General features: G+C 26.1%; 4 protein-coding genes across 11 annotated transcripts; 2 read left to right on the plus strand and 2 right to left on the minus strand.

Annotated features, from left to right (window-relative positions):
- Nucleotides 1-1,803: 1,803 nt before the first annotated feature.
- On the minus strand, nucleotides 1,804-4,162 carry LOC122857646 (spindle assembly abnormal protein 6 homolog). The gene is made up of 3 exons (XM_044159915.1): nucleotides 3,884-4,162; nucleotides 3,226-3,752; nucleotides 1,804-3,151 (listed from the first exon to the last, which is right to left on the minus strand). The coding sequence occupies exons 1-3, from the start codon at nucleotides 4,073-4,075 to the stop codon at nucleotides 1,813-1,815; spliced, it is 2,058 nt and encodes a 685-aa protein (XP_044015850.1). The 5' UTR covers nucleotides 4,076-4,162; the 3' UTR covers nucleotides 1,804-1,812.
- Nucleotides 4,163-4,541: 379 nt separating this feature from the next.
- Nucleotides 4,542-6,303, plus strand: LOC122857669 (40S ribosomal protein SA-like). Its single transcript, XM_044159947.1, has 4 exons — nucleotides 4,542-4,631; nucleotides 4,870-5,247; nucleotides 5,448-5,735; nucleotides 5,960-6,303. The coding sequence occupies exons 2-4, from the start codon at nucleotides 4,903-4,905 to the stop codon at nucleotides 6,224-6,226; spliced, it is 900 nt and encodes a 299-aa protein (XP_044015882.1). The 5' UTR covers nucleotides 4,542-4,631; nucleotides 4,870-4,902; the 3' UTR covers nucleotides 6,227-6,303.
- A 270-nt stretch (nucleotides 6,304-6,573) lies between these two features.
- LOC122857675 (ras-like GTP-binding protein Rho1) lies at nucleotides 6,574-12,627 on the plus strand. Of its 7 annotated transcripts, none has more exons than XM_044159955.1 (5): nucleotides 6,574-7,167; nucleotides 8,783-9,028; nucleotides 10,145-10,305; nucleotides 10,380-10,763; nucleotides 10,840-12,627. In XM_044159955.1, exons 2-5 carry the CDS (start codon nucleotides 8,971-8,973, stop codon nucleotides 10,876-10,878), a joined length of 642 nt encoding a protein of 213 aa, XP_044015890.1. In that variant the 5' UTR covers nucleotides 6,574-7,167; nucleotides 8,783-8,970; the 3' UTR covers nucleotides 10,879-12,627. The 7 variants fall into 7 exon arrangements, with proteins under 7 accessions (XP_044015890.1, XP_044015896.1, XP_044015891.1 ...); XM_044159956.1 differs by having other exon boundaries at nucleotides 6,934-7,246; XM_044159957.1 differs by lacking the exon at nucleotides 6,574-7,167 and adding an exon at nucleotides 8,225-8,259.
- On the minus strand, nucleotides 12,060-24,077 carry LOC122857635 (neurofibromin). Of its 2 annotated transcripts, XM_044159894.1 has the most exons (8): nucleotides 23,592-24,077; nucleotides 23,202-23,514; nucleotides 21,354-23,123; nucleotides 21,218-21,259; nucleotides 15,354-21,103; nucleotides 15,076-15,278; nucleotides 14,648-15,007; nucleotides 12,060-14,577 (listed from the first exon to the last, which is right to left on the minus strand). In XM_044159894.1, exons 1-8 carry the CDS (start codon nucleotides 23,649-23,651, stop codon nucleotides 14,556-14,558), a joined length of 8,520 nt encoding a protein of 2,839 aa, XP_044015829.1. In that variant the 5' UTR covers nucleotides 23,652-24,077; the 3' UTR covers nucleotides 12,060-14,555. The 2 variants fall into 2 exon arrangements, with proteins under 2 accessions (XP_044015829.1, XP_044015830.1); XM_044159895.1 differs by lacking the exon at nucleotides 21,218-21,259.
- Between the last annotated feature and the right edge of the window lie 569 nt (nucleotides 24,078-24,646).

A 24,646-nucleotide genomic window follows, 5' to 3' on the forward strand; every position in this document is an offset into this window, starting at 1 on the left:
AATAGCCTGTACAATTTTATATATTCATTTTTTATTTATTTTTAAGACTTTCCTGGTGGAAATATTTCTCCGGAATTGCTCCGGATTATTCTGAAATGAAAATTCGTAAAAAATGTCTCCGTGTAAAAGACACACCGAGATAATTTCTCGGCGGTAAAATTATTTTTTTCACATGTTTCTCCGCGTATTTTCATCGTGGAGAAATATTTCCGAACGTTTCTTCACCCAAGTCGATTCGGAGAAAATTCGAAAAAAAAATTTGATACCTTTCTCCACATTTCTCTGCATGGGTCAATTTGGGAGAAATTCGGAGTAAACACGGAGAAAATCAGAAGAAATCGCGGAGAAATATTTTCACCAGGGCACCAGGGATAAAATTTTTGATTCTTTATGACTTTCATTTAATTTAATTAAATTTAATTTGACTGTTTAATATAAAATTGCTTTTCTTTTTGTTTTTAAATACTTTTTTTACTAACTCAAATTTATTTTTTTTTAATTCACTTAAAATTTATCTACACCTGGACGCGTTATTTATATATCGATAGATGTGTTTTTCTAATTAGTTAACATTATTTCAATGTAATAAAACTGGGCCGTTGCACCATAACCAGACCTCACTTTTACTACTGCACCAGTTAGTACTGCGCTTACTATTACATTCCATACATCATCTTTTTGACGCAAAGATTGAACGGTACAACTACCAGATGCAATCATCCCGTACCATAATGAAAAGTGAACAGCAATTCTTGGTGAAAGTGTTTGAATTCCTAGTAGACTTCCAATAAATCGTTTCTTCATGCTACTGGGTGCATCACGAAAACCTTTGATACCATAGTAAAAAGCACTACCAACGAGACCTGCTCCAAACCCAAAACCCCAATCGTGAACAGAATCCAATAGACAGGGCATCATCAACATATATCCATTTTGAGTTACAATTTTTTTTTTTTTTTATAAATTTAAATTTAAATCTATAATTATAGATCTGCAGCATATATATCAATATAGATCTATAATATTTTTTCCCGGAAAGCATGTGTATGTGCGAGGTTGTATGTGGCATATATTTAATACTAGTAGTATTAAATATATGGTATGTGGTTCTCCATGAACCAAAAGAACACCAAAGAATAGATTGTCATATTATGAAAATGTTCAACCGATGAAAAATACTTCTAGTTTTTCTGCTCAAAAATAGTATTTATTAATAACAATTGTAATATTTTCTCCGCCATCAATCCCATGCCGGAAAAATTTATCCACCATCAATCTCATGCCGGAGTAATTTCCCCACCATCGATCTCATGCCAGAGTAATTTTCCCACCACCAATCTCATATGCCGGAGTAATTTCTCCGCCATCAACCTCATGCCGGAGTAGTTTCTCCGGAAATGGGCCAAAAATGGAGTAATGCCGGAAAAAGCCGGAGTAACGGCGGAGAAATATTTCTACCAGGGTATGGTTTAAATATTATAAATATTTAAATATTCCAAATAATTTTGTCACTCATAATTTCAGTTACTAATAAAAATAAATTAAAATTAAAAATTAATGTAATTAATTTAAGTTTAAAATAAAATATTCAAGAAAACCATTTGTATACATAATTGTAAAAAGTGGGAAATAATAATTAGCTTTTAAAATAATTTAAACAATTAATTAAATTAATCCTTCATTTATTAATTAAATATAAAAAAAAGTGTATTATATACAAAGAGAAAAAAATGTTGAAATAATAATATATCTATAAATAAAACTAATAATAATATTAATTTAGTTTTTTTTGTAAATAATAAATTAAATAAATCAATGCATTGTTTTTGGAAAATATGCAGATGGTAATAATGGCTTATCAACAATATTTCTTCTCAATAATCCACCAGCAAATGTAATAGTATTTTTTGTTTTAATATTATCATTTGTTGATGGTGTATTGTTGTCATTATTATGTTGATTATTATTTGTAATTTCAGTACGATTTGGTATTTTTTGATAAATATTCATACGTTCAATTGGTGTACTTGTATTTGTTATAAATTCAGGTCTACTAAATGTACCAAGACCAGGTGTATCAGATGTAAGACCAATTGTTCTTGATGTTAAATTTTTAGATGTTTGATTGACATTTGTACTTGTTGAAGTTGTATTTCTAATACCAAAACCAGAATTTAATGTTCCTGTATAATGTGGTGTTGTTGATGCAGCTACTGGTGGTGTTGTTGCTGCTGCTGCTGTTGTTGCTGATGGTGTAAATGTACTTCGAGAATTAATTTGGTCAAATTTAGTTTGTCTTGGTATTGTTAATTGAAATTGTGATCCAATATTAATTGGTGTTAATGGCACTTGATTAATTGGTGATTGATTATCACTTGTTTTACGATGTAAATAATCAATAAGAGTTGAATCATCTTTGATCTTCTTTTCTTGTACTCCAATTGTTGTTTCTAATAATTTAATTTTTGATTTTTGTGAATCAATTTCAGCTTTCATTTGTTTTCTTTCTTCTATGTTTTCATCAATTTTTAATGATAATTGTACAATTTCTTTTTGTTTTGTTTCTAATAGCTTTTGTTGTTCTTCTAATGTTGATTCTCTTCTTCTTATTTTTTCATCTAACATTGATATTTTATTTTGCATTCTATGTGTTTCATCACTTGATCTTCTTAAATCATCATGTATCATATTTAAATTTTTTTCTTTACGTTGTAATTGGCTATCTCTGTCATTTAATTTATCTTCTAATTTTTTCTTTTGTTCTTTTGTACTTTTTATTGTTTCAATATGCTCATTTATCAATAAATTTTTATCTTTTAATTCTTGCTCAAGTACAGCAACTTTTGTACGTGAATCATTTAATAATTTATCACGTTCTTGATAATCAATTTCTAATTTTGTATTTGTTTTTTGTAATTGTGATAAATCACGTTGTGTTATTGTAAGTTCATTTTCAATTAGCTGTAAACGTTTTGATTGTTCAGAATTTGTTAACTCAAGTGTTGTTTGTTTGTCACGATATGATGAATTTTGTAACTTTACATCTGCCAGCTCAATTTCCATTTGTTTTATTGTATCATTGTATCGACGTTCAAGTTCCATTTTTTCAATTTCATTTGTTCTTTGCCATTCTAATTTTGCCTGAGTAAATCTAGATATAAAAAAAAAACATTAATCAACAAAAATACCATTAATATTTTCTCTAAAAATAGCTATTATATTTACCTGTCTTTTTCAATTTTTAATTGATGTGATGTTTGCATCTCCAGCTGACTCTTTTCACTGTAATATTTTTGTTCAAATTGATCAAGCTCTCGTATTTTTTTATCTAGCTCATCACTCATTGAATTTAATCTCGTTTCCATATTAACAATATCACGATTTTTATTATTAACATTATCAGTTAGCTGTTTAATTTTAACAGCCATATGAGTTTTAATATCATCATCACTTGCTGGTGATATTTTTAAATATAAATGACATAAATTTTTAATTGTTTTTGGCTCAACAAAACGACAAAACCATTCACCTCTTTCTTCATACAACTCAAGAAGAAATTTTGGTGGTACTTTTGATGCACCTGTTGATGGTACATGACACTGATCAAGAAGTGATATTAATTGTGTTGCAAAATTATCAAAATCAACTAATAAATTTTGATCAGCTTTTAGATTTTTAAAATCTTCATCATTTATCATTAGCGAATACAAAAAACAAGAATCATCATCATCAGATAAACGTAAACACAAACTCTGTAACAAATAATAATAATAGTATCAAACAAATGAAAAAAAGTTGTTTACAAAATGCAGAGACAATTTTAGGTTATGTTTAAATTGAATATTTATTATTTTAATAATTTATTAGCTTAAATTTTACATACTTTTCTACAAACTGGACTAATACCAGCATGAATTTCAACATTAATTCGTAAATCACGTTGACGTTCTTCTTTACGTTCTGATTTTATGTAAATACGTTGTACTTTTGTATACAAAACATCGACATTATTTAATTGCATACCACTGTCATTTGTTTGCATACTATTTCCCGATAAATTATTCATGAAATTCATGATTTTAAACTATTTTAAATTAAACACAACAATTACCTATATTTAATTATATTATTATTATGTTGAAGAAAAAATTTATTTATTCATTTATTATTATTGAAAATTTATGAATAAATGTCGTTATTTATTTGGTAAATATTCAAACTGATGGACAATTTGACGTTGACTGAAGGTGCTCGATTACTTCCGACTAGTCGATTTTTTTTAGCGTCCGATTAATCGATATTTGAAAATATAATTGGATATATTTAAAAACAAAATTGAAATAATTATTTTAATAAAAAAATTAATGCAATGGAATTTAATAAAGGCGAAAAATTTATTTCAATAATTGACATGTATTGTTTCTGATTATTTTTTGTTTTGTTTTCAATCGATTTTACTATTTACGATAATCGAAAATAAAAATGAATAAGGTAGATATAGTTTTTATTGACCGAAATAAATATGGCGTGTATAAAAGTTAGATTTTTCTCCGCGAAAATTTGGATCCAAACACGTGTCATCGAATTATTTCTTTTCCCTTGAAGGAAACTCCCAAGTGGCATTATAAAACGTACGTGGTATTTTTATTTATTAAATTAATAATATTTATCAGGCTTTTAATAACTTTAACTTGTTAAAATAACAAATATAAATTTTTTTAAAGCAGTGTCAATAAAAAGCGATTAGTATTTTTCATTATAAACAATAAAAATGTGATGTTGTCGATACGTCTCTCATTGTCATAGTCAATCTAACCTAAAATGTTGTTGTTAATATTATATTTTACTTATAACTTTTGTTTTGTTTAGGTTGTAAACACGTAACTCAATCTCAACGTTAAGATGTCGGGAGGAATCGAGGCTTTGCAGCTTAAAGAAGAAGATGTTGTCAAGATGTTGGCCGCCAAGACCCACATTGGTAGTGAAAATGTCAACTACCAAATGGAACAATATGTCTACAAAAAACGTATTGATGGTGCTGGAGTAAGCATTATTAATCTCCGTCGTACATGGGAAAAAATTCAATTGGCTGCTCGTGCTATTGTTGCCATTGAACATCCAGCTGAGGTATTTGCCATCAGTTCATGGGCTCGTGCTCAACGTGCTGTTCTTAAATTCGCAGCACACACTGGTGCAACTGGTATTGCTGGACGTTTCACTCCTGGTGCATTCACCAATCAGATCCAGGTAAATAGAGAAAAAAAATTACAATTAAATTCCACCAGAACTACAACTACAATGATGACAAATCATATTCATAATAAATTGTGTTGAATTTAATGGCTTAATCTTTGCTGAATTTTTGTATAATTTAATTTTATAGTAGATGAATATTTTTTGTAAATTGTATGACTAATTTTGTTGTTTGTTTTTTTTTTTTTACATAGGCTGCATTCAGAGAACCAAGATTGTTGATCATCAATGACCCAGTCACCGATCATCAACCAATCACTGAAGCTAGCTATGTCAACATTCCTGTTATTGCTTTCTGCAACACAGACAGTCCACTTCGTTTTGTTGACATTGCTATTCCATGCAACACCAAATCACATCACAGCATTGGTTTAATGTGGTGGTTCTTGGCTCGTGAAGTTCTTCGTCTTCGTGGATCAATTGCACGTGAAACCAAATGGAACGTTGTCGTTGATTTGTACTTCTACAGAGACCCAGAAGAGGTGAGTTACTTTTTTCTTTTATTAATTTATCATTCAAGTTTTTAAGTAGCTAGAAATTTTTTAATATGATGATACAAATTATGTCCAGAATTAAAACTGTTGGTACATATGGCTTAATCTTTTCTGATAAAAACAAAAATTTAATTAATTCAAATTTTCCAATGAAAAGATTTTTAATTTATTATATCAATAATATTTATACAATTGTTTTATATGAATTTCAGGTTGAAAAAGAAGAAGAAATTAAAGAAATTGCAGCTCCACCACAAAAAGAATATGTTGCTGAACCAGTTGAACAAGGATGGGGTAATGAAGCCGAAGTTGTTGTTCCAGCAGCTGAAAATTGGGCTGATGATGCTGCACCAGTAGCACCAGTTGTACAAGCTCCAGTTGTTCCATCAGAAGATTGGTCTGCTCCAGCTCAAGCTGCTGCACCAGCTGCTACAGCTGCCCAAAACTGGGGAGGTTCATCTGCTGAAAAATGGGGTTAAATACAGACAAATCTGTCTGAGCTATACAACATTTAATCTTTGTACAAGCATTTAATAAAGCCACAAAAAATAATTTATATATTTTTTTATTGTTTTCATTGATAATTATTTGTTTTGTTGCTGATAGGGTCATCTTGAACATTTATTTATTTATTTAATTGCAATTACATTCAACATCACAGATGGTAGTATTATTGTTTTCTAGCTAATCAATAGTGCGGCATCTTGTGGCACTTTGACAATTCACCCATATAAAAAAAAAACAAAACCAGTGGCGCTTTTCTATGACTCATCACAACTTCACAGATGTGTGTATATATTTTAAAAAATATAAATAATAAACAAATACATACAATCACCACTCAATAAACAAACAAAAAAAAAACAAAAATAATTATCACAAGTTCTAAATAATCATCCAATAAACCAATAAATAAAAATCAACTAAACAAACAAAAAAAAAAAGAAAAACAAATCAGTAATATAAAACCAAAAAAAAACAAGACGCCAATATTTCTTTTTTTTAACCATCTTTTTTTATATAACAATATAAAAATTGACACAATACAGGTATGTCAACAAAACAAACAAAAAATAATAACAAATCAATAAACAATAATCACATAAATAATATAAATTTTTAAATAAAAATTTCTATCAATTATCAATTAAATATTAAAATTAAAAAAAAAAGTTTGGTTAGAATTTTTAGAACAGGGTCTGTTAAACGTCACGTACGGTCATGTAAAGTGAAAAAAGAAAAAATATTTTTCCCACTCTTAAAATATCGCGCACAACAAACCCAACAAACCCTGTACCCCCCACCAAAAAAAAAATTTTTAGTTAACCATCAACCGCTTTAGCCGCACACTCAACAGATTGAGGTGTGGCCACAGACGGCAGCCATTTTAAATTGATCACTGTCGCATAAGATTTTTCAGGTAAATACGCAATTACTTCAATTAAATACAATTGAATTGGAATACGTGAATGTTGTGTCGTGTTGTGTTTTAAATTAACGTAAGCAAAGTTATTATTAATATACATAAAAATAAAATTCATCGATAAATATCATCACATAAATATTTCTCCAAAAAGGCAAGCAAGTTTTTTTTTTTTTTTTTCTTTTTTTACATTTTTTTTTTTCTTTCCGTCTTTTTCTTGGTTATGAGATAGACTACAAGAAGAACAGAGAAAAAAATGGATATATAAAATACGTATGTAAAAACGGTGGGCAGCATTTTTTTTTTTTTTTTTTTTTTTTTTCATTTCTCACTGTTAAACGGAGCAAAGTTGTTTTTTTTTTTTTTTTTCTTTTGGTGCAAAATTTAGTGGCATGCGTTAATTTAATAATTGATATTAAATTATTATCAATTGAGAATTAATAAACAGACAGAAATGAGTAACCCCGTTCATCCCCTTATCCTCTCTTGAATTCTCTCTCACTCTCACCTCTACCCTTGTGTCTCTTCTCAAAATGTTTCTCCACTTTGAACTCATTCTCCTCAATATTTAACGACTTTAAATACATTTTTTTTGCACAAGTTTATTATTGTTGATTATTAATTTTTACAAAATTACAAATAATTGTTTTTTAAAAATATTATCAAGACGGGTACTCTGCGTCATCATCCTGACCTCGCTAAAATCATTATCGTTTTAATCAATTTACATTTTAAATTATTATTATATTTATCATTTTTTTTTTCTTTTTATTACAGTCATCACGTATTTTTTTCTCCACGTCCTCTCCCAATAATAATTTTTACAATAATTTCTTTCTCTTTCACTCTCAGTTGTGTTACGTTTTCATGTCTATATTTTTCTCACTCATTCTCGTGTTTTAATCCACCCACAGTGCCATTTGAAAAAAAAAATATGTTATAATTGTGTTTCCGGTTTTTAATTATTAGCTATTAATTTTAACAATTTTATTTAATTGTTTATCGATTTGGAGAAATATTGTTTTTTCATGTGACCATTGTTGGTTTAGATATTTCATAAACAATTGAATGGTAACTTTTAATTGTCAGGTATAGAGATTTTTTTAAATTTATTTATTTATAATAAATAAGAAAATTGATAAAAATAAGTAAATAATTTCTTGGTAAAAGTGACGTAAATGCCAAGATTAATCATGAGTACAACTGTGTTATTGTAACATCAGTGTATAATTATTTTACACTAAATTATTTTAATATGATTTGTGATAATTTTTAAAAAATGAAAATCTAGTTGTCAATATACACGAAAATAATTTTATTAAATGAGATACATGCATGTACTAAAATTATTGCAAAAATTCAAACAAAATAATAAATTGATATTTAAATTTAATTGTTAGAAGAAAAAGGTTAAAATATATTTGCATGGTTTTATGGATGTTTTTGCTGATGGGATTAATAATAACTTAATTAATTAATTTAAACAATAAGTGTAATAAAAATTAAGGTGTTTATTTTTTAAAATTGCACAATTAACCTTGATTAATTTATATTTTTATACAAGATAAATTTGATAAATTAATTGTCTTGTGATATTGAAATTATCATCTAGCCCTTCTCCACTTGAACCTAACATCAAAATAATAATATATTTACAATACAACTACCTGAAAAACAAAAAAAAAAAAATACACAGTGATTTTATAAACAAACAAAAAGTGTGAAAAACAATACGAAAAAATAAACAATTAAATAGGACGCTGTGAGAAAATATAAAATAATAAACTGAGACTTTAAACGATGGGATGCATTTTGGGCCGAGCCCTTGGTTCAGACGATAATGGTTACCCTGGATCAGGTACGACCCAGTTAAAAAAATTTAAAACCAACAAAAAATTGATTAAAAAATATATGATTAATTTTGAGAAGATAAAAATAATAAGAGCCAAAACAAAAAAACCAATTGCTTTTTTATCCTAGTAGAATGATTTTATTATTATTTTATTATTTAAAGCATAATTAATTAATTATTATTGTAATTAAACAACACAATCATCAGCAAGTAACAAAAATCACTCAAAAAAATTTCAAGAATTACAAGCCAATTCAACAATTAAGACAAATTATTCATAATAATATTGCAAATGAAAAAGAGATTATTTTGTTGTTAATAATTAACCTCAAATTGTTTATAAAAAACTAATAATATTTATTTGTTTATAAACAAATTCAAATGGAAAAAAAAAATAACAAAAATTATCTTTTGGCATGTGTATTATTCTTGAAGTTGTTGGCTTATTGAAAATATTAATAATTAACAAGCTAATATTTTATAATAATTAATTTGTTAATTAAAAAATATTGCTTATCATTCACAACACAATTAAAAAACATTATTATTATTTTATTAAATTTAAAAAATTAACACAAAATTTGCTAGAGTAATTATTGAATTTCCAAATTTATTTTTAATTGTTTATAATTATTGTACATCATTTAAAAATTATTTATGGTAAATGATATTAATGTAGATTAATTTATTGTATTATTTATTAATTTATTTAAATTATTATTATTTAGTTGACAATTTATATCAACTTGGGGAGGAAGAAAAGTAAAAATTAAATTTAAAAAAAAATCAACTTCAAATGACTATAGTGCATATGAATTATAAAAAAGAAAAAAAAAAAAAGCATGAGATCATCGAATGATGCACTCACACAATTATCATCATGTCATTATTATTATTATTATTTAGTATTGTATAAATTATTGTTAAACAACCTGTTTGTCTTTGGTAGTCAAAAAAAAGGAAAAAAAAATTTGTTGCATTTGAATAATCATAAATTTTACTTCACTTTTTTATTGTTTAATGTTATTAATAATTGTATTTAATTATGATATTTATTATTGACAATGACAATAGTTATTTTAGTGTTTATTTATTGACAATTTTGTTATTTAATTTTTGTAGGATTCATGGCGGCGATTAGGAAGAAGCTTGTAATCGTGGGCGATGGTGCTTGTGGTAAAACTTGTCTGCTAATAGTATTTAGTAAAGATCAATTTCCAGAAGTTTATGTACCAACAGTTTTTGAAAATTATGTTGCTGATATTGAAGTTGATGGCAAACAGGTAAAAATAAATTAATTAATATTTAATATTATTGTTGGTTAATTGTTTTCTATTTATGATTATTTAAAAAACAGGTTGAACTTGCACTTTGGGATACAGCTGGACAAGAAGATTACGATAGACTTCGTCCATTGTCATATCCAGACACTGATGTTATATTGATGTGTTTTTCAATTGACAGTCCTGATTCATTAGAGAACATTCCTGAAAAATGGACACCAGAAGTTAAACATTTTTGTCCAAATGTACCAATTATACTTGTTGGAAATAAAAAAGATTTACGTAATGATCCAACAACAATTAAAGAACTTGGAAAAATGAAACAAGAACCAGTTAAACCGGAGGAAGGTAGAGCAATGGCTGAAAAAATTAATGCTTTTGCTTATCTTGAATGTTCAGCAAAAAGCAAGGAAGGTGTTCGAGAAGTATTTGAAACCGCAACAAGAGCCGCACTCCAAGTAAGATTATCTATTTGTCATTTTATTTGACACAAATTTTACAATTATTTATTAAATTATTGATATTTTTTTTCAGGTAAAAAAGAAGAAAAAGGGCAGATGTAGACTGCTTTGAGGTGTTTTGCAAAAATGGGCCCAACAACGACGGGTGGAAGATTTCAAAAAATAATTCAAAAAAAAAAAAAAAAAAAAAGTAAAAAAATATAAATTAATGGAAAGAAAATCATGGAATTGCGGAGATTTAAAGTTTGCTAGCTTGTCAATGGAGGCTAGTCGTTATGCCGGAGGCCCCTGATGCATAAAAATGATTTAAAAAAAAAAAAGAAAAAAAACTATAACATACTTGATATCTTACTTTTAATTACTTTACATAATAAAAACGATCAACAAATTGAAAAAAAAAAAAAAAAAAAAAAATATATGTTTTAAAAAATGAAAAAACAAAAAAACAAACGTCCAGCTTGGAATAATGCGATGAATGAAAAATGAAGGAGAAAAAAAAAAAGTGAAAGAAAAGATTAAAATGCCTGATGAATTTTAAATTGATAAAATTTTTACTATCAATTTTTTTTTCGATTCATAATAGTAATTATTGCGCATATTTTTTTTCTTTTTTTAAATCGTAATTAATGTCGAATTTTTGAGTCTGTCAGATCGTGTAAATGTTTTAAAGTTACAATATCTGTACGAATGTTTTACTGGCTGTCTGTGTATAGAAAAAAAAATCTAAATTCTTTGTTTTCCGTGCAATTGTAAAAAAAAATATCTTCAATTTCCGGCAGATAAAAAGTATCATACTAAAAAAAAAAAACCAACGTGGTTTTTTTTTTTTTGTAATAAAAGAAATAAGCAATTTTCTTCTTTTTTTTTTCTCCTTATTTTTCTTTTATTAATTATTATTATTTTTTTTTGTCACATGATATCCAACAACTTTTCTTTTTTTTTTTTTTTATAATTATTTTGAGTAAACAATCAGGACCATGTTATCAAACTGATAACATTATGAGCGAATTGAGAAGGCAACGAGCAAGTTAACAGAAATAAATTTTACCATGCACTTAAAATATTTATCAAAAATGATGAATATTTTTTTTAGTAAATAAGCCGCGTTTTCCTCAGTTTAATATATTAATAATAAATATATAAATATATATATTTTTTTTTTCACAACATTTTAATATTGAAAAAATAAATATATAGCTTAAACTTGATTGTTTTTTTTTCCTTTTTTTTTATTGATTATTAAGATACCAAGTAGAATAAATGTATTATTATTTTTATTCATTATTATAACTATTAAATTATAATTATTATTGTACTGCGATGACACTAACATAAAAATTAACGGTTGTATGATACTCATGTATTCCGTAAACGAAAAACAACAATAATAATGAAAAACAATTTAAAAAAAAATACACAGATTCTCATGCATCCCTCTTGTTAATTAAAAAAAGAAAAAATCAATTACTATTATATGTGTGTGTGTAAAAAATATTAATTTTTATTATTATTTTTAAATAAATAATCACACTATTTTTTTTATCATAAACTTGTACTTGAAGCACTCAAATTTCTTATATATATTATTTTTTTTTTTCGTGAGTGTTGTGTGGTAATAATGAGTGTAAAAAAAAATAACACACTCGATGCTTATTAACAATTTAAAAAATTTATTTAAAAGCCAAGAAAAAAAACTACTAATTGAATTGATTAAAAAAAATATATATAGTAATAAATTAATTGAAAGAAATGTTTTCTATTTTTTTAAAATGAATTTTGATAAATCAGTTTATGTTTTTTGAGCTATTTATTTATAAACTGAGAGAGAACGCGGTAGGATCGTGGTAATTTTTATTTTTTTTTTTGATAATTTGTGATGGTTTTTGTAATAATTGCTTTGCTCTGTCGAAAATTCGCTATACAATAATTATTTATTACTCGAAAATTAAAAATAATTTAATAAAATTTCTATTCTTTTTTCTCTTCACGATAGTTACTTTTGCATTGAGACAATTGAATAGAATGCACGATTATTTTTAGGCTCTGGATTTGATAATAAAATTAAAAAAGAAAATAATAGTAAAATTTTTTAGAAAAACAAGTTTTCATTGGCATCATCATTTGTATATTAATGACTAAAAAAAATAGCGCAATTATCAAGTAATTTTAAAAATAAGAAAATATCAAAATAATAATTTAATTGCACGATGGATTTTAATTTATAAATAAAAATTTTTCTGCCTTCTAACGCGTGATATGCGTTTAAATATAATTAAGATATTAATTAATGTAATTTTTTTTATTTTTTTTCCTTGAAATTATATAGGTATATATATAGGTTTTTAAAAAAGAAATGAAAAATATGTGTAAAAAAATAGTTGATAGTTTTTTTTTTTTTCGTTTTATTTTAATTTAAATGATTTTTTTTTTTATATATATTTTTGACAATTATTTTTTCGCAAATATTACACTGATTTCTTGAATTTTTTTAGTACATTGAAACTAGAACACGAAATTACTGGTATATAATAACATTAAAATATTTCATAACACTCATTGAAATAATCTTAAATACACATAAATCGATTGAAAAGTTCGCCTGCGATCTTGGTGTTCTGCGTTATTTAAATTTAATTTAAAATATTTTTTTCAAATATAATCTAACAACATTATTTGCGACGACTCGATACAATTTTCTTCACTGCCGTCGTGTTAATTATTATTAACAAATTAAACAGTTAAAAAAAAGAAAGCAGACTAAAAAAGAAAATTATTGTACTGATATTTGTTTTAAACGTAAATAATTTTTATATGCGTTTTGAATTTATTATAAAATTATATCCGTCTTCCTTGGATATTAATAAAGCAAAATAAAACAAAAAAACAATTTTGCAATAATAAAATTAATGCACCGACGATTATAATACTCATACGGTAAATGAGAATTTAAAATAAATTTTTTAATATAATTTTGGTGCTAATTATTACAATATTAAATTAATTTTTTCTTTTTTTTTTTTTCAATATATTGTAATAAATTCATCACATTATTGTGATTATTCATTCATCAGTACCCAACATATATTTAGATTTTCATAGGCCGCGCGCAACTGGGATCAATTTTTATCATTTAAAATTATAGAAAAAAAAAAAAACATAATAATAATAATGCTAGCTAACTAAAAATCTTAAGCATATTTTTACTTATTCAAAAAATTAATAATATAAAATGCAAAATAAATAAATAAATAGAAAAAAAAAAAAATTTCCAAAAACAAACTTTGGTACGTTAAAAAAAAATCAAAAAAATTAAAATAAAAAATCAAATTTTACAAGAAAACTAACTAGCTAACTAACTATTTTCATGAAATTTAATTATATTATAAAAAAAATAATTTAAATAATTTATTTAAACCCTTTTTCTTTTCTTGGAATGAATAAAAAATAAATAATAAATAAAACATACACTGTTTTATGTATAAAATAATAGTAATAATAAAAAATTAATAGATACTTTTTTTTGTAATTATGATAATGATTTTCTTGATATTGTAGGAGTCTTGTTTTGTCATTTAATGTGGACGGTGCTGAATGATACTGTGTGTTGTGTGTACATGTTGTTACACTTGGTATATTTCAATAAATATAATTTTCTGTATTATCAATTAAAAATAATTGATTAATTTTCATTGTATAATTCCACTTATTTAATAGCCACAATGAACTGTTTATTTATATTATTTGTCATCTCTATTTTATTTTTAAAATAAAGCATTGTATTTTTGTGAATTATCTGCTTCCACTAGTCGTCCTAAATAGAGCAAATAAATTAAATTAAAATAAATAAATATAATAATTATTTAATTAAAGCATTAACTTACTCTTTTGATGTATCAATTTGTGAATAATTTTTAATTTTTGATAAATTATTTTTATTATTGTCTGATGATAAATCCATGGCTACTGCTGTATCACAATCTTCAGTTGTAAGACACATTTCTACCATTGCTTCTAAACAATTTACAAATAATTCAGCACTTTCAGCAGTACGATTACATTTTGCAAATGGTCCAGCAAATCTCCATAATCCACCAAAACCACAACTTTGTAAATAATGCAATTGTTGACCAGTGTCTTCACATGCAATCATATTTTGTATTATTGTTTGTACTGAACCAACAATTGCTTGATCATGACTGGTCAATAAAACACTACTTATTTTAGCGTATAATAAATTTTTTCTAAAAAAACAATTACAAAAACAAATGATTATTATAATATTATTATTTGGAAAAATTAAATAACTTACATTACTGGAAATACTTTTGGAAATACAACAGATGCTTCAACAAGATATTCATAAAGTATTCTTGTTTCACTTTCATCTGTTGAATATTTAACAAGTGTTGCTAGTATTGTCAATACAAGTGTTTGAGTTGAAAAATCAGTTAATATATCAGGATCAAGTAGAATATTATTTTCATTACTAACACTGACTCTTGTGCTTCGATTCTATATAATTAAATAATAAATCAATTAATAAACAAAAATAAATTATGTAAAGCTATATAAAAAAAAAAAAAATACCTTTGATTCCGATTCATCATTAGTTGTTTTAGCATCTTTTGTTGTTGGCACAGAAAATGAACGTTGTGTTTTAAATAAAATTCTACCAGTTTGATTTTGTGGATTTGTTTTTTGTTGTCTTGCTAATGATATAGCTGTTTGATCAAGTAAATCCCATGATTTTTGTTTTCTATTTGTTGGATTATTATTTCCAATAATTGTTGTTGCTGTTGTTTGTTCACCACCAGATCCAGATGATCCACAAGTTGGTAATAATACATCTAAAAAATCATTACTATTTGATTCAGATAAATTTCTTCCAAATGAATGTCTAACATGACAACGACTTCTAACTTCTTCAGATACATGAACAAGTGCAGCAAGATATGCAACACTTTCTGGTGTAACTTCAAATTTATCACGTCTTGCTGGTTTAGCAACAATAGCCAATAACATTGTTAATACTCTAGCTGTTCTTGTAACAGTTGTTGGTGTTGGATGTCTATAGCCTTTTAATAAATGTCCAACAAGTGCAAAATGAAAATTTGATTTAAATGATAGCCCAACAGCATGATCAAGTTGTTTAAAATGCCATTCAAGTGGTTCTCTTGTTGTCATCATAACTTTTTCAAGTGTTTTATCATCAAATGTACCTTGTGAATCTAATGTATGAAGATTTTGTTCAAGTAATGCTAAACCAGTTGCATATAATGGTGCTTCATCAAGTTGTAATATTGATGTTGCAATCCAAAATAAATAACGATGAATTTGTGATTCTGGTCTTAATAATGGTTGTAATCTTGTTAAACACATAACAATTGCTTCAAGTAATGTTAAATCATTAAAACTTTCTAGTGCTTTAACAAGTATTCTTAATAATTGTTTAATTTCATGATCAGTTATTATTTTAGATATACAACCAAATACAATTAATGCACGTGGTTGTAATGCTGGATTATATGCTATTGCAAATTTTTTAGCATATGATATCCATGTTTTAAGCCAATCACATTTTGGTATATCAATCATACAAGCTTCCATTATTTCTAATAATGCATCAGTTATAACTTCTAAACTAATTAATGATAATCTTTCACGATCACCAGAACAATAATTTGTTGTTGACGCTGTTGTTGTTGTTGTTGTTGTTTTTTCATTTGTAAACCATTTTTCATGTGAATGTCTATAACTTGATCTAAATGCTGTAACAGCAGCTGATTTAACTTTACTAATACCAAATAATAAATAAAATTTTGATAATGAAAATTCATCAAGACTCATGCGTAAAACACGATGTGTATTTTCATTAAATGACGGTGAACTACATGTACATAATGAATGTATTATATTTATAACAAGACCATGTGTTGATGCACGCATTGATAAACTACCTGAACATACTAAAAATGTTACAATATGAAATAAATATGGTAAATGATTACCAACATCAAGACAATTATTAAATGATAACATTAATAAATATCTTGCTAGTATTGCAATTTCATCCCATAATGTATGGGTTTCAAGTAATTGTGTTGGTGATGTACATGTTTTATCAATAACACGACATAAACGTCCAATTATTTTTTTAGCAACAAGTTGTACATTACCAGATGCAAGTGCAACAGCAGTATCAGCCATTATTTCAACCATTGGTGAACCTAAACCATAACCAACACTTTTATGAATAAAATTATCCAACACAATATCAATTAACTCTGGTAATTGTCCAATTGTACTCCATATTTTAGCTTGTATACTTGGATACATTTCAACTTCTTCAATTGTTAATAATATTAGCTTTTCAAGTATTTGAATAACTTGTTTTTGTCGTTTACCACCACTTTCATCATTTGGTTTATAAAATTTAACAAGATTTTTTAACCATGGTGTCATATATTCCAAGCATAAATGTTTTAATTCAATTGTTGATAATTTAAAACCTTGCATACACTCCTCTAAAAATTCAAGTGTTAAATGTGGATCATTTGATGCTAATGTTTCAGATAAATGTTTTATAAATATTGTATTATTTGATGGTATACAAAGACCAGATGTTTCAAGTAATTGTCCTTCAATTTTTAAATCAAATGTTGTTGTTAATGCACATAATTGATTATATGCTGCTGTACGTAAATTTGGATCACAACTACCAAGATTTAATAATGCCATATTTAATAATGTACCTGGTACATCTTTTGGACGTATTTTAGTATGTACAGACATTGTATCTGGTTGTGATAACTCCCAACGATTTCTAATATGATATATTGATTGTACAATACTATCACAATCATTATGTATAAATGATAATGGTCCAGCTTCATTTGATATTGTCAAGGTAAATTGATTATCATCAACAAGACATACTTCTTCAATTTCTGATGCATAATAAACATCATTTAATAATACAGAATGTGATAAAACTTTACATTTTTCAGATGATGTTATTTGTATTGCTGATGGACCAACTTTAATTGATACTTTTGTATCTTTATGTGATAATTTTAATGCACCAGTAAATACCTTTAAATCTTCATCAAGTGTTAACGTTGCACCTGGTAGCTTTTGTTGTTCTTGTTCAATAACTTCATTTAAACGATTTTGACAATCAATAAATACAACTTTTCTATTACCTTTTAGTGGTGCTAATATTCTATCATGAAATTTTGTATATTCTCTAACCCAATTATTACAATTATATATATATGATGTATGTACATTTGTATATGCAACTTTTGGTAATACATAAAACCATTTTTGTAAAAATTCAGTACGAAAACGATTATCAGAGCATGTATGTGTAAAATCAACAACAAGCTCAAATGGTGAATGACAAAATGGTTTTAATGTTAATATAACATGATATATTAATAAATCACCATTTGTTTCACCAATTTTATAACGTCTTGCAATATAATAAAATATTGGATAACCCTGACGACTTGTACCAGCTTGATAAAATATATTTAAATTTTTAATACTTTTAAATTCTTCTTTTTCATGCATATTATGTTTAACCATTATTTCTTCAAAATTTGTTGATGACATATCAATATTTGACCATCTTGCATATGAAAATAATAAATGTGAATCAATTGGTTTGTGTTCTGGTGGACCAAGATATGCCAAGAGTGTTGCCATTTTATCAAATGGACGTCTACCAACAGCTTTATGATCACGACTACTACTTAAATAATCACCAATTCTTTCTTGATGATTCCATAATAAACGATGTAGTGCCAGAACATTTGTATCTGATACAAATGACATTTGATGATTTGTTTGATCAACTGTTTCACAATCAGATGCAATTTGTATAAAAAATCTACGTCCAATTTCAAAATGTAAACGTAAAAAATCATTAAATTGTAACATATATTGTTCTTTACTAAATTCAACATGATTTGCAATATTCTGTAATATTTTTGACATTAACATTAATCCACGTTTAATATTATGTGGTACTGGTTTATTTATAATACCCATTTCTTGTGGTGATACTATTGCTGGATTAATAAAACGTAAAAATATAACAGTACCAACAGCACCAATATTATTTTGTGGACATTGAGGAAATCTTTTACTTAATACTTGGTACAAACAATGACACATTGAACGTAATTGTGATGGAAATTTATCAGCAGATGATACTATTGCATCAAATACTTTTTGTGTTAATGCTATTAAATTTTTACCATTAATTATTATTGAATCATTATTATCAATTCTTGATGTATCAATTTCGAAATTTAATTTTACATGATTATTACTATCAATCAGGGGTAAAATTAATGGTTCAAGTAAATTTTGTAAATAACTTGCACCATATATTTTAAAACAAAATGCCATTATTTTACTACCAAGACTATTACCACGAAATAGAGTTTGCATACAATCAGATACTTCAACTTCACGATAAAACATATTCCATAATAGCGGTGATAATAAATGTTTTGCATCAAATAATGTTACAAATACACGTGCAAGTTCATCCATTTGATTTGATGTTATAACATTAGCAAGTGCCATTGCTATTGGTAATTCACCTTTATCACTAATCATTGTAACAAGTTGTACTAATTGTTCAAAACGATCAGCTAATACTGTTTCAGCAAGTGTATCAAATTCTGTACCTTGTTGTAATATTTTTGTTAATACTTCCATAAATGCAGCACGTGTTTGTAAATCACGATTATAACCAAGATCAATTGAATGCATAAGACCACTATCAATATTTGCACTAAGTAAATTACTCATAGCTTGTATTGTTGCATTACGTAAACATGATAATTTATTATCACTCGTTATTCTTTGACGTGTTAATACTTCTTTTTCTTCATTAACATTACAATCATTTAATGAATTCATAAATAATGTAAAATATTTTGAAAATAATTGTGATTTTGCTTCCATTAAATCACCACGATCTGATTCTTCTGGTTGTAATGGTAAACCACGTAATAATGAGCCAACAGCTTCCATACATGCTTGTTCAAGATCACGTGTTATTATTGTCACATCACCACTACCACCACCACCAGCACCATGTTGTGATATTGTCGTTGTTGATGTTGCTGCTGTTGATGATGACGAAGATGCTATTCCTCCTCCTGCTGATACTGTTACTCCTCCTGCTGCTCCTGATGCTGATGCAGATGCAGATGATGATATAGATGACGATAGAGTTGATGTTGCTGTTGTAGTTAATGCTGATGATGCTGTTGTTGCTGTTGTTGATGATGACGATGATGATGATGATGAGGATGACAATAGCAATGATGATGATGGTTGTATTGGTGGTACTATTGGATGTGTTGTATCCATAATCCAATCAGTTAAATATTCAACTAATTTATTACGAAATTTCATTTCTTGACGAAATGCTAAATCATCACGTCTCTTCATCATTGTCTCAATCAATTGACATAATTTTGTTTTAATATGTATTGTATATATTATTGTATCTAAATGACGCACATAACGTACAATTGCCAATGTCATTGCTTCAATACTTGTTATACCTAAATATTCTGATGGTTGATCAATTTTTGTTTCTAATACATTTTTCATAATATATATTGTATGTTCAATAAATTGTGTATTAACATCAAGCAATATAACTTGTCCTTGTTGATCAAAAAATTTTTCAACAATACTTTTAATTTGATCAAATAATATTGGATATAATGCAGGTGACATTTCTTGTCCAACAAGTTCTTTTACATTTTTTTGTATTTGTGGTCCAAATTTTTCATTATTACATATTAGCAAACGTAATAAATTAAATATAAATTGTGTTACTGGACAATATAAATTTTCATGATTTGTATTATTAATATTTGATGATTCTTGGCTTTTATTAATATTTTTTTTTTGTTCTTGATTTGTTGTTGTTAATATACACGATGATGATGATGTTGTTGTTGATGTTGATGATGATGATGATAATGATGTTGTTGTTAATTGTCTATTTGGTAATTTTTTTTGTAAACAAACACCACCAAGTGCACATAAAAAACCAGTCATATTTGCCCATTCATTAATTTGTTCTTCAAGTTCAATTTGATTTGATGCACGACGTTTACTTGTACTACGATGAAATGATTCAACTTGTCCATCTTCTGTTTTATTTTTTGGATAATTTATTAATTGACGACAAGTTGATTCCCAATTTATAAATGTCTCTTCCCATGCTGGTTGTACACCATTAACACAATGTTCAATTTTTCTAAGTAATGCCATAATTTTTTTTTGTAGTGCTGCTCTTCCTGTATAAATATATCATAAATATAAAATTAAATAACTTAATTTTAATAATAAATAAATTTTTAAAAAACAAAATAGACACACACAAATATTTTTATTCATATTCATATTCTTACCATGATTATTTTGATGATAAAATGTTCTACTTTGTCCTGCAGCTGTTGCATGCAGCAAATTATTTTACAATTATAATTGATAAATAAAAAATAATACATAGATAAATATAGATGTAGAAAAAAGAATAAAACTCACCAGTTGTTAAACCAGTTGATGCTTGTGCAAGTTCCATATAAATATGATAATTTGGTAATAAACATGTAACAGCAACTTCATCACTTCCACATCTAATATCAGCTTCTTCACATAATAATGAAAAACAGGATAAAGATACAAGTACAGCTTCCATATCTATACTCCATAAATACATAAAAAAAACAACTTCAAGTTTAATATGTGCTTGTTTACATATTATAATTTGACTTCCAACATTAGCATAATCTTTATTTTCCATCAAAAATTCATTTCTTCTAATGAGTATTTGTCTAAGCCATTTTAATATATCAGTATAATTAATAATTTGATGTTGTATAAGTTTTTGTGATATTGAAAATAATATTTGTGAACTAAAATCCCAAAATGTTTTAATTGGTGATTCTGGATTCCATGATTTAATTTTATCTGGATGATGTAATACAAGTAAAGCTTCCATAGCTTCATTTGCAATGTCATTCATTGTTGGTTGATGTACAAGTGATACTAAACCATTTATTAATTCAAGTGTTGATGATTGTATTTCATGTCCAGCTTTACCATAATTATAAAGCATCAACATTGGATCAGTATGTATCAATTTAACCATCCATAATAATAAATTTTTAAAACTTGATATATCATCACCACCATAATGTTCTTTTCTTTTAGATTGTTCTTTACTTTTCATTGTTAAACTTTGTATCATTCTCAATGGTGTATGTGATATATAATTTTGTGTAACTTTATTTAATGTATCAGTAAATAAATTACGTAGATCACAACTACGTGTATATAATATATCAATTTTTGGCCACCATAATAATCTTGGTTGTGTTATTATTTTATACAGCGAACTTATTAATACAAATTGATATATTGTTTGTGATGAATTTAAATTTAAACATATTTTAATAATATCATCATTATGTGGTTTAATACGAAAACAACTAACAAAACAATCAATTAATAGTTCAATATCTTGTGTTATTGTTGTTTGTGAACGTGTAAATGGTTTTGTTGGATTAAATAATAATATTATTAAATCATTCATAATACTTTTAACAAGCACAAATATAACATTATTATTTGAATCTAAATTATTAATATATGTTGATGATTTACATAATTTAACACATGCTACTGCGGCTGATTCAGTTGCATGACGATTTGATGTACCATGTGTACTTATATTTTTTTTAATACAATCAATAAATTGTTTTTTTTTTAATAGCTTTGTTGCACATGATAAATTATTATTGCTATCATAATTAATTATTTCTTTTAATATTTTTGGTGATAATATTAATAGCATTATTTGTAATGGCCATAATAAAGTTGTTTTATTATTTTTTTTGCTATTATCAATTGTACTATCAAGTATATCAAATAATTCACAACATAATTTTGATAATTTTTCATTTGGATTTGTTTGTATATCAGCAAATTCAGTTGGATAAATATCCATCCAATTGCATATTGCACGTTCAAGTGAATTTATCAATACAATATGTGCTTGTTTTTTTAATAAACGATATTTTTGAATTATTTCTTCGAGTAATTTTATTAAATTACATACATCAATATTGATATGTTGTATTAATTCAATATCACTACAATCAGCATTTTCTTCATTACAAACTGATAGCTCTTGTAAATGATCAGATATACGATTAAATACTGTACGTGGAAAATTTAAACTCAATGCAAATAATACTTTACTTGCTAATAATTTTATATTTGGTTGTTGTTGAATATTTTCATTAGATACATCTGTCATAAAAGAAAACAAAAACCGACATTGATAAATCAAATTAATTAGCTTACTTATTAATAATAATTACAACTTACTTATAAATTGGCATATTTCACGTAATAATAATTTAACATTCATTGTTTCATCTTTATTTTCTTTATAATCTTTTGGCTGTATTGCCAGGCATTGCTCCAGTGTATCCAACACAATTATTATTGATTCATAACAATTTTTTTCTTGTTCATTACAATGAATTGTTTTTAATGTTGTTGTAACACGTTCAAGTATACGTGTTAGACCAGATATCACTAGTGAAAAACGATGACGTGATATTTTAATGAGGTATTTACGGTTTTTTTCTTCGTTTAAACGTGTATTTGTTGATTGTTGACCAGCACGACATGGTAGCTATTTAAATTTCAAACAAAAAAATAACACAAATTAGATTATTTTTATTTAATAATAAATTATACTGATCAAATTACCTGATCTTCAAATCTTGCTATGAGCAAATTTGCCCATTCTTCTGGTTTTTGTGTACCCATTTTATATATTTTATTGTTTTTTTACTATTTATTTAATTATCCATTAAGCAACACTAACAAGATCAAACAACAATCAACATTCAACCCTCTTGATCTACCTCACTCACTCCAGTCTCACACTAATCACATTTACAATAATTATACATCAATGAAAAATAAAAAATATAAATAATATTTATTATCATAAACACCCCACCCCAGGTTTTTCTTTTTTTTTTTTTTTCATTTAAATATAACACATGATGATAACGCGAGTTTATATGCCATCATCTGGATGAGGTAAAAAGAGATTTTTGACACTAGCGTTTTTTATTATTTTTATTACTTTTTTTTTGTTGTTATTATTGTTGTTATAATAATGTCAATGTATAGGTGTATTTGTGACAGTTTATTATGTGCACTTTGTATATGTATTTAGGAGAATTTATGTTAGTGTTGGTGGAAATTCATTCGGGGGATGAAAATGTATGTGTCAGTCGGCCAACCAACAGCACCGGTTGCTGGAAAACGAGAAGAGTATAATTTATATAAAAAAAAAAAAAACAATATAATAAAATATAGGTATATTGCAATTCAAGGAAAAAAGCAAGAGAGAGAAAGAGAGTGGCGCTTCAGTCGCATTGGGCGGGGTAAATAATAACAAACATATAACCTTAAAAAAATATGAATAAATTAATGGAAAAAAAAATTAATTAAAAAACATTAATTTATAATACTAGTTGGCGGAAAATATTGATAATTTATATTTTTTTATTGTTCAATACTTGAATGAGTTAGTTGTCATTGAAATAATTATTTTATTTATGTTTTTTAAGAGGGTAGATTAAAAGAGGGGAGTATTTTCGTTCAAGAATTCTGGGGCCATTCATAAAATTCGATAAGGTCTCTTCTCTCCTACACTACCCCAAGGCTTATGTAAAAAAAAAAACAAATATATATGCATGTATGTATGCAAACAACACTATCGATTTTGATATTATTATTGTTTTTATTCA

Source organism: Aphidius gifuensis, linkage group LG5 (assembly GCF_014905175.1).
Source record: "Aphidius gifuensis isolate YNYX2018 linkage group LG5, ASM1490517v1, whole genome shotgun sequence".
NCBI classification, from domain to species: Eukaryota; Metazoa; Arthropoda; class Insecta; order Hymenoptera; family Braconidae; genus Aphidius; species Aphidius gifuensis.